Genomic DNA, 9,943 nt, shown 5'->3' on the forward strand with positions numbered 1-9,943 from the left:
TGTGTGCAGGTGCACATGGTGCCCGGGCCGCAGGCCTCCTCACAGGGGTCGGGGGGTGGGATGCGTGGTGCTGCCTGGCGGCAGCTTGCCCACTCGCCAGCTGGCATCTGAAGTGGGGGGTCCTGGCCACTGGGGCCTTATTGCCACGCTGGTGGTCAGCCCTAGAGCCGCGGCCAGTGCTCTGCATCAGCTCCGGCCCGAGAGCGCGTGCAGGCTGCACCGTGTGCGTGTTGGAGTGTGGGTCGGCGTGTTTGTTGAGGACAGAGCCCCATCCTGTCCTGTCCTGTGTGGTCACATCCCAGGTCTCCAGTGGGCACCTTTTACTGGTGTTTCTGTAATACTTGCCTTAACTTGACTCTGAGCCCCATAGAGGTTTTTCTGGCCTTTTTGTTAGACTCTTTTTCAAAGCAGATCTTTATATTTCCATTGGGCGGCTCTGAGGGACTCACACTCTCCCTTCCCCCTAGGTTTGTCTGTAAAAATAACGGTGTGCTGTTTGAAAACCAGCTGCTTCAGATCGGACTGAAGTCCGAGTTCCGGCAGAATTTGGGTATGTGCTTTAATTACTCAACGAAAACCTTCACTTAGGAGCTATGGGCAGAAAATATTCACAAGTCACGCATCCGATAGGGCTTAGTTTCCAGAATACACAAAGAAGTCCTAAACTCAGCAACAGAAAAATAACCCGACTCAGAGATGAGCGGAGGACTAGAGCTGACACCTCTCCGAGAAGAGCCTGCCGACGAGCGGGGACGTGCACATCAGAGCTCCGGTGGTGACTCGGTTCCGGCCGTCAGGACGGCTGCCGTCCGCAGAGAGCGGGAGCCCCGCGTGTGGGAGGACGTGCAGGCTGGACCCCGCACCCCGCACGGTCGGCGGGAATGGAAGCCGGGCAGCCGCCGTGGAAAACGGCGTGGCGGTTCCTCCAGAAATTGAGAATGGAGTGACCGTGCGGTCGGCCAGTTCCTCTTCTAGTTATGTACCCAGAGAATCGAAAGCAGGGACGCGTGTGGACGCTCGCACACCCGTGTTCACAGCCGCTGACACACGGGAGCAGCCCCCGCGTCCACCGACGGATGCGCAGATACACGTGGTCCATCCAACACCGGCCTGTCCCTCGGTCCCACGGAGGGACACGCTGACACCTGCCACAGCTGATGGACCCGGGGGACGTGATGCGGAGTGAATACGACACAGAGGGACAAATACTGCAGGGTCCCGCCCAGATGGGGTCCCTAGAGTCTCCAGATTCACAGGGACGGAGAGTGGACGGTGGGCGCCAGGGGAGGGATGGGGGTCAGAATCTTAGGGGGAGAGAGCGGGCGGTGGGCACTGGTGCTGCGGGAGGGATGGGCTCAGTGTCTCAGGGGGACAGAGAGTGGACGGTGGGCGCTAGGGCTGGGGGAGGGATGGGGGTTGGTGTCTCTGGGACGGAGAGTGGACGGTGGGCACCAGGGCTGGGAAAATACGGAGGTCGGGGTCTCATGGGGACAGAGTCTCCATTTAGGTAGATGGAAAGTTCTGGAGACCCTTGGTAAGGACGGCTGCGCTACATTATGAATGTACTAAGTGCCCTGGGCTGTGAGCCTAGAGATGGTGAAGATGATACATTTTGTGTGTGTATTAGCCTGACTTTCAGAAAACGCTTTTGAGTCTCTCCCCGGGGCGCACTGTTGGGGTGCTGCTGGGGGCACCGGTGGACAGACGATAGCCTGTCTTCCTCTTGGGTGCCACCTCTGAGCCGTTTGAGGGCTGAGTTTTCTGTGTAGGAACAAGTGCGTGTGGGGACAGAGGAGAGAAAGAGCGCATCTGCCCTCTAGGGATGCATTAGGGACGCTTGGAGGGTTAGCAGAAGCCTCCTCCCAGGGACTCTGTACTGAGAGAGGGCAGTGAGGCACCCCCTCAGGGCTGGGGCTGCCGCCTGTGTTCCGGGGTGGGCGGGCTGGGCTGCCATTTGTCCTCATGGAAGGATTTGAAATGCACTTTCCATTCCTAGCAGAGGGAATAAAAATGTTCAGAAAGATAAATTTCGTGATGACATCAGGGTGTCCTTGCCTCCAGCGTCCAGCTTCTGAGCCGCTGTGGTGCCGGCCGGGGCATCGCTGTGGAGGAGGCGGGTCTGGCCAGGCCTCCTGGGAGGTGGCGGCCGGCCTGGGTCCGCGTCCCCCCTCTCAGGCAGGGTGTTGTCGGCAGAAAGGCTGCGCCTTGGATGGACAGCTGGAGCCCCCCAGCAGGGGGCGCCGTGACCCCGTGTCTGCCTGCGCCCCGAGTCCCCGTCCCGCCCTCCCTGGAGCTCAGCCCGAACACGGGCCTCTTGGGTTTTCACTGTCAACGTGCAGGGTGTGTATGAGACACATTGTGTTTTCTCTTCTAGGTCGGATGTTTATATTTTACGGAAATAAGACCTCCACGCAGTTCTTAAGTTTCACTCCAACGCTGATCTGTTCGGACGACCTTCAGACGAATATCCTTGGTCTCATGTCTTCTGTGCCCCCAGCAGACAGGCACTTGGGGCTTAGAGGAGGGTTTGGGGGAATTTGTTTTTTTTTTTTTAATTTATCTGACAGAGAGAGAGAGAGACAGCGAGAGAGCGAACGGAAGCAGGGGGAGCGGGAGAGGGAGAAGCGGGCTCCCCGCAGAGCAGAGAGCCCGATGCGGGGCTCCGTCCCAGCAGCCTGGGATGGGGACTGAGCCACCAGGCGCCCCAGGGGACTTTGTTTGTTTGTATCAGAAGAGCTGCGCGCTCCGGCTGCCGTGACGGCCTTGAGCCGCTGTCTCGCTGCTAGAGGGAGCTTCTGGTGGGGGGTGGGGGTGGAGGGTGTTGGAGGAGTTTGGGGGGGCCGGCACGCAGGCCTCCAACACCAAGCCCTCAGGTTCCTTGGACTCACTTGTTTTCCCTTGTTCTGTCCTCCTGTCACGTGATGTTCAAGCCCCTCTGAGCTCTGGTCTCCCCTGGGGGTCCCCCTGAGCGAGCAGCGGCTGAGAACACACGCCCTTGGGCCACGTGCTCCAGCTGCTCTGTGCTTGTCTCCGGCTTGTCTCGTGCTGTGCTGTGCCCACACTGGAGCCTTGTCCCCAGTAAGTGCCAGGAACGTGGTTGGAACGTGGCCATCCGGTGCCAGCTCTGCTATCCAGATCTCTTTGTCCCAGGGACGGGCTGAGCAAACCGAGTGAGGCTTGGGAGCGCCCCCCGTGCGCCTGACAAGGGCGTTGGCTCTCCCAAAGGAGGTGTGCGAAGCAGCAACCTGCTTGCCACAGGCCAGGCCCACTTTTGTTGTAAGGTGAATGTTGAACACGGATTGTCAAAGCAAGTGTTTCTAATCGATCATGGGAAATAACACGTGTGTAGAATCAGCTGTGCCAGAGGTTTCTTCCAAGATCAGGGGCACGAGCTCTGACTCTTATAGACCCCGTTCTAGAACGTTCTGGGGCTCGCTCAGTTCCCTGGGCACAGTTCCCCGGTGTTGACACTGCCTCCTTGACACATACACATCTGAGCTTGCAGACCAAGCCCGTGGACCCGACCGTGGATGGCGGCGCACAGGTGCAGCAGGTGGTGAACATAGAGTGTGTGTCTGACTTCACGGAGGCCCCGGTCCTCAACATCCAGTTCAGGTGAGCGGCTCGTGGGGCTGTGGGCCGGGTGGCCAGCCTGCTCTGCTCTGGAGCTTGGGGCTCTGGGGTCGTGCCTGCACGTGGCCGTGTCCCTGGGAGTCCTCTGTCCTCGCTGAGCCCTTGCGTCCTTCCTTTGGAGGCTGTCGTGAGGGCTGAGGGGGTGACCTCAGTGAGTCGCGGCCCCCACCGTGCACGTTGCAGTGTTGGGTAGGTGCACAGTGTCTGGGAAGTGAGGGAGAGGTGGAATGGGCAGGGTCCCGGGAGGCCACTGGGAGCCAGCGCTGTGTTGCTCAGGTCCCGTGCTCTCCAGCTCAGTGACAGGAATGGGGTGGGGGGTGCTGCACTGTGTGGCTGGGGCCAGCTGGGTCCTGTGTGCCCCTGTGTGGCCGCTGCTCTGTGGGTCTGTTGTGGGGATGGCACCCCAGGCCCTCCATCTGGGGGGTGCGTTGTTGCCTGGTGTCCCCTGGGTATATGTGCCGCTTGGTCATTATCTTTTTTAAGACTTATTTTAGAGAGAGAAGGAGAGCAGGGGGAGGAGCGGAGAGAGAGACTCTCAAGCAGACCCCCATTGAGTGCAGACCCCACGCAGGGGCTCCATCCCGGGACCCGTGATCATGAGATCACGACCTGAGCAAAATCAGGAGTCAGACGTGTAACCCACTGAGCCAACCAGGTGCCCTGCGTTTTGATTATTTTTTTTTTTAAATATGTTTTCTGTTGCTCCTTGGTTTTTGGCTATCCTTTTCAGTGACTAGGAGAGAGTGTGTGTGAACAGCTGACTCCTAGAGGCGTTTGTAAGGTTGAAGTTTTGGAAGAGCGCATTTTCAAACATTAAAAACACAGAGAACTGAAGACCGTGTACTTTATAGAACTTAGGGAAGTTTCTGTTTTATTCTGTAGGCGAATCCTTTTCTTCGTCTCTTTTCATGGAAAAAAGAAAAATCCCACCCAACTTAAACCAACTTGGAGTTGTAGAAAATGGGCTGTGGGGAAAAGCGAGATGTAAAAGCCCAAGGTTGGGCCGTCCCTGACCTGGTCTGATGGGCCCGGCGGTGCCTGGTCAGAGGCGCAGCCCTGGCCGCGCACACAGAGGCAGGTGCAGTGCTCGGTTCGTCGGTCCTTGTCCGTCAGTGACGCTGCACACGGAGACGGACTGGGCCCCTCTGTGGCTTCGTGCCGCCAGAGCACTCCAGAGCACTCTGTGCCCACCCACTGTCTCCTGCAGCAGCAGCGTTCCCTGTGCCCCGTTGATTTGCAAACGAGGAGTTCGGTTGTGTGGTGGAGGTTCAGAATTTTCGGCTGCTCACATGCTCTGCTCACTGTGTCTCTGTGTTGCTCGTAGGTATGGGGGAACCTTTCAGAATGTGTCTGTTAAGCTGCCTATCACACTCAACAAATTTTTCCAGCCCACAGAAATGGCTTCTCAGGATTTCTTCCAGCGCTGGAAGCAGCTGAGCAGGTGCGCGAGGGGCGGGGGGCGCCGGGGCGGGGGGCGGGCCCGGGTCCTCCCGAGCTGACGCAGCTCGGCGTGGTGACCCTTGATTTTACCTCACAGTCCCCAACAGGAAGTGCAGAACATTTTCAAAGCAAAGCATCCAATGGACACAGAAATCACCAAAGCCAAGGTAGGGCCTGTTGACGGGCATTCCCAGGGGCGGGACGCTCTCTGGGGCTCTGGAGGGCAGCCGGTTGTGTTGCTGTCCCTCTGTGGCCGCGGTCGCGCTGCCCTATGCCCCTGTCTCTCTGTGGCACAGATCATCGGGTTTGGTTCTGCGCTCCTTGAAGACGTTGATCCTAATCCTGCGAATTTCGTGGGGGCCGGCATCATACACACCAGAACCACCCAGATCGGATGCTTACTGCGTTTGGAGCCGAATCTTCAAGCCCAGGTCGGACTTGTTGAGCAAATTGCTGTGTGCGGCCGAGCTGTGTTCTGGTTGTGCTGCGCTGTGGGGCCCGAGCAGAGTCCTCTGACGACTTCTGATCCATGTGTCCCCCTGGGTAGCCCCCCCGCTATCCTGGTGGTACAGAGAACATTTCCATCACTCCAGAAAGTTCCCTGGGGTCCACTCTTCCTCCACCTGTCTCAACCTCCTGTAGAGACCACTGCCGTGACCCCGCGTTCCAGCCCTCACCCTGGTGGCCCTTCGTGTGCCCCGTTAGCTGACCTAGCCCCATGGAGCTGCCTGGGGCCGTGTGGAGTGGAGCCGTGGTACGGCCGTCCGTCTTCCCTTCATTTGGGAAGCGATTGGGATGCGACCCCGGGGCTCCCCCCGTCTCCGCTCGCAGGCTGCGGTTGGTTGCTGTCAAACTGCCCGTGTTGTGTCTTGGCCGTGTGAGAGTGTGTTTGCTACGTCCCCGTGAAGCGCTGGCTGCCCGCGGGGGCGCGCTGAGCTGCGGGAGCTCGGGGGCCGTGGGCTGCGGGCACATGAGCCCGCGAGCAGCCGCTGACCTGCGCGTCCCATTGCAGATGTACCGGCTCACGCTGCGCACGAGTAAGGAGGCCGTCTCGCAGAGGCTGTGTGCGCTGCTGTCCGAGCAGTTCTGATCGACGAGGACGGAGGACCAGGCTCCTGCGTGTCGCGCTCTCCTTCATCTCTGTCCTTTGTCTTCGTTGCCGTGCCGTGAATAAACAGGCCTGTCTCCAGGCGTCTCCCAGCCTCGTTTCTCCAAACCGGATCCTTTCGGGTCAGGACGGCGGCACCCGTGCGTGTTTCAGAGCGAGAGGCCGAGCCTGCACTGCAGTCGGGTCAGAAGGGAGTGTGGGCCCCGGGCTCAGGGCTCACAGAGGCCAGGACACTTCTGAGCGGCCTCTCCCAAGTAAAGGGAGATGACAAGTCTGGATGAAAACGCAGATGTTTTTGCAATGGTGTCGAAACACTTCTGCCCCGTCGGTCGTAGTTCATCTCCGCTTCTCGGAGAGACGCAGCAGCAGCTTGTCCATACTGGGGTCTTACCTGGGCCATTTGGCTGCCGTGCTGGGTGGTGCCAGGGGCAGGAGCTATGTGACAAGGTCCGCGGGCGTGTGCGGCCCGGCTGCTGCCTGCAGGGCCCTGGCTGTGGGAGAACGGTGCGCGTGGGCATGCTGCGGCGGCCGTGGCGGGGCCTTGTGGGCAGGGTTTGAAACCCTGCTGGAAACACTGGGTGTTTTTCAGGATGACCCACAAGACCGTGCATGCTGACTGGGTGGAGGTCTGTATCCCTTTCCCCGCACGGTGGTCGTGGGGTACCCACAGCGCACGGTGTCTGAGCGTTTGAGGCCCTGACTTTATGGCCCGGCGGTGGGAGGGCCGCTGTTGGCTCGGAGGCCGCGTAGCTGGTCTCGCTCAGCTCTGGGCTTCGGGGAAGTGCGCCGTGACCATGGTCCCCTTGGACTAGTTCCTGGTTTTGATCAGAGGGTCAAGTGTGGGTGGCAAAGCATGTTCTGGAAGGTGAGTTGGTCTCTTTCCTGGGGTGTGTGGGCCCTTGTGTGGTTGGAGGAGGGGCTCGGTGTGTGGTCAGAGAGCGCAGAGCCATGCCGAGGGGGAGCTGGAGCCCGGCCTCGGCTCCACCGGCTGGCCCAGGCCGTTCTAGGCCTTGGCTCTCACGGGCCGGCACCGTGAGCCTCCTGCCCGGGCACCCGCCTGCAGCCTGAGGGGGCCAGGCCGGGAGCAAAGCTGAGCCAGGGCCTATGTTCTGGGATGGCCGTGCCGTGTCGGGGGTGGGGGTGGCAGGCAGGTTTGTCCTGAACACGCGTGTCTGTTCTCAGCACCTATGGACCCAGGGAGAGCCAGGCTCTGTTGTGGGCTCCCCTGGCCGAGCAGCAGGGATCGGGCTCCTGAGAGGCATGCCCTGGGGGCCTTGGCGGGGGTGGCAAGGGGCACAGGCAGCCCCTGGCTGCGGCGTCGGTCTCGGGTAGGTGGGCGGAGGGCATCACGGTCTGGTGCTAGTGCTGCTGCAGAGGCCCGCACTCAGGGTCCTGTGCCTGTCTCTGGGGGTGTGGGTTTGGGGGCTCACAAATGCCGCACGTGTGTGGGAGACGACACAGAGCGTTTGGACCGGCACCTGTGCGTTGAGCAATGCTGTTTATTTCTTGTCTGGACACGGTGGGGCTGTCGTGCGTAGTACACGTGATGCCCCTCCCCAGGCAGAGCTTGGTTGTGGGGCAGGCGCTGATGCTGGATGGCCCCTGTTCCTTCCCTCCCCTCCCTTCTCTGGCTGCGGGGTCCTCTCCTCGCTGCCATCTTTGCTGCCGCCCTCTGCCTCTTTCCTGCCTGTCCCTGCTCAGGTGTCCTGCACTCATGGGACCTGTAGCCCCTTTTCTCAGGCCTGCCTCTAGAGTGGCCTTTCTCACTGCCCTATTCCAGGTACCTGCTGCCCTGGCTGTTTCTGGGGACCAGTTCTGGGAGGGATGAGCGGCCTTCTTCAAAGTCTGGGAGGCTGTGTGGACAATCTGCGGGGATGGTCAGGAGGCCACCGGTGTAGTTCAGCCTGCGGGGTTTGGTCAGGGTCTACAGCTCCCGCCTCGCAGCCCCCTTTCCCTCGGGTGCCCGGTAAGTGGCGTGCCAGGGCTCTTTGAGGCCGTGCCTGGTGGAAGGAGGGGCTGCCAGGCACAGCCGGCGTCGGGAGGGGGTGTGGGTGGTGGGAGCGCTGCTCTGCCCTCACACCTGGGGGGCCGTGTCCCCTAGCCCCCACAGCGCTGCGGGCTGCACGCACAGCTGCTGAACATATGTAGGGTGAGCACCAGCTGCTGGCCCTGCGCTGCGGGGTCCGAGCAGGGCAGCACAAACTGCTTCTGGTAGGAGCCGAGGGGTTGGCAGCAGCTGCAGTGGGTCTCCAGCTGATTCGTGGGGATGTCAAAGCTGCAAAGAAGCGGGAGCCAGGAGCCTGGGTCAGGGCCGCTGCCCCAGGAGTGAGTGCTCCCGGACCTCCTGGACCACTCCGGAGAGAAGGGTGGGTCCCAAGTTCCCAGGAGGGGCCTTCGGGCCTGCCCTGCCCCTCCCAGCCCTCGCTGCCCTCCCCGGCACTAAGGCAGTCGGTGGGGGTCTGCCTTTGCCTTCCGCAGGCGTGACGGAGTTGGGCTGCTGGGCTGCTGGCTAGGGCAACCTGGCTGGTTGGGAGCTTTCTCTTGGATGGGGCAGGCGCTGCGTGCCCGGTCCGGCCCTGTTTGGAGGCTGCTTGGGACTGGCACTCACCTCGTCGAGGAGGCACAGAAGCCCTCACAGCGGGTCACTGTCACATTGGCGGTGCACCCTCGGTAGGTGACCTCCTGCTCCACCTCCTTCACGTCGCAGACTCCTGGGAGACGAGAGAGGTGCGGTCAGATGCCAGGCCAGGGCGTGGCTGGAGCGCTGACACAGACCTGCCGCTGGGCACAGGACCCAGGAAGGGGGGATGAATGTCGCTCAGTGGGGTAAGGAGGGTCGACACTGCCAGCTGCACGATTGCGTACATGGGATGAGGATCCCTTCCTGCTGTGGTGGGTTCTCCCCTGGGCTCCGCCCCCCTGCACTTGGTGGCCCCAGGTAGTCTCGCCTTGTCCCAGCCACGCTGACCTCGGACCTCAGAGCTCTGCATGGGAGCAGACACTGATGGGCTCTCCTCTTGGGTCTTCCTCCTGAGAGCTGGGCACCCTGGGAGTCCCCCCAGGTCAAGAGTTTTCTGAGCTCTGGTGGGCAACCCTCAGGCCCCTCCTCTCGTGGTCCAACAGCAGCCTGTGGGCGTGGGCCTCTCTGGTCTGCTGGAGCCAGAGCCTGCCAGAGGGATGGGGGGAGGGGACGGATGGCGTCCCAGGAGCTCCCTGCAGGGGTCTGTGCTCTTGGAGGGGCAGGGTGTGGACCCAGCTGGGGACCTTGGTCTGCTTGGCAAGCTCCCTTGGCCGGCCTGGCGTTAGGAGCTGCCCGTGGAGAGACTAAGTGAAAAAGTGAAGCCGTTCCTGAGCAGACTGCCCAGTCTGCCCGCATGGCTGCTGGAGGTGGGGACAAGAGGGCTGTCTCCACGGGCTCTCATGACCCTCAGCTGTCCTCCTCCGACCCCGTCTCTTGCTTCTGCTCCCGCGCCCCTTGTCTGCTCGCGGGCAGCCTGCGCCTGGTCCGTCTCCCAGGAGGACGTTCATCACTGTGGACAGGCCTGCCTGGGGGACGGCGGGGGACACATGAGGGGGAACCCACAGTGCAGTGCAGCGAGCACCTGGAGGGGGAGGGGTGTCTCTCGAGGACGGTGGAGGGGCAGGAAAACGGTGGAGGCCTCGGCCGCTGGTCCTGCCCACCGCCAGTGCTGTCCGGGGGTGACACTTGTAGCTATCGGCCCCTCCTTTCTCTCTCTCTGTTTCCTCAGGCAGGGCCACACC

At 61.4% G+C, this 9,943-nt stretch overlaps 1 protein-coding gene across 2 annotated transcripts in view; it reads left to right on the plus strand.

Annotated features, from left to right (window-relative positions):
• AP2A2 (adaptor related protein complex 2 subunit alpha 2) overlaps positions 1–6,461 on the plus strand; it is an 81,739-nt gene extending 75,278 nt beyond the window's left edge. For both annotated transcript variants that reach the window (XM_080816734.1, XM_080816733.1), the window contains exons 16-22: positions 468–550; positions 2,375–2,464; positions 3,492–3,615; positions 4,958–5,074; positions 5,171–5,240; positions 5,370–5,504; positions 6,086–6,461. In XM_080816734.1, coding sequence (XP_080672860.1) covers positions 468–550; positions 2,375–2,464; positions 3,492–3,615; positions 4,958–5,074; positions 5,171–5,240; positions 5,370–5,504; positions 6,086–6,163 — 697 coding nt within the window. In that variant the 3' untranslated portion in view covers positions 6,164–6,461. The remainder of the gene's footprint in view (positions 1–467; positions 551–2,374; positions 2,465–3,491; positions 3,616–4,957; positions 5,075–5,170; positions 5,241–5,369; positions 5,505–6,085) is intronic.
• Positions 6,462–9,943: the final 3,482 nt, after the last annotated feature.

The sequence above is a fragment of the Martes martes genome (assembly GCF_963455335.1).
Source record: "Martes martes genome assembly, chromosome: 10".
Classification (NCBI taxonomy): domain Eukaryota; kingdom Metazoa; phylum Chordata; class Mammalia; order Carnivora; family Mustelidae; genus Martes; species Martes martes.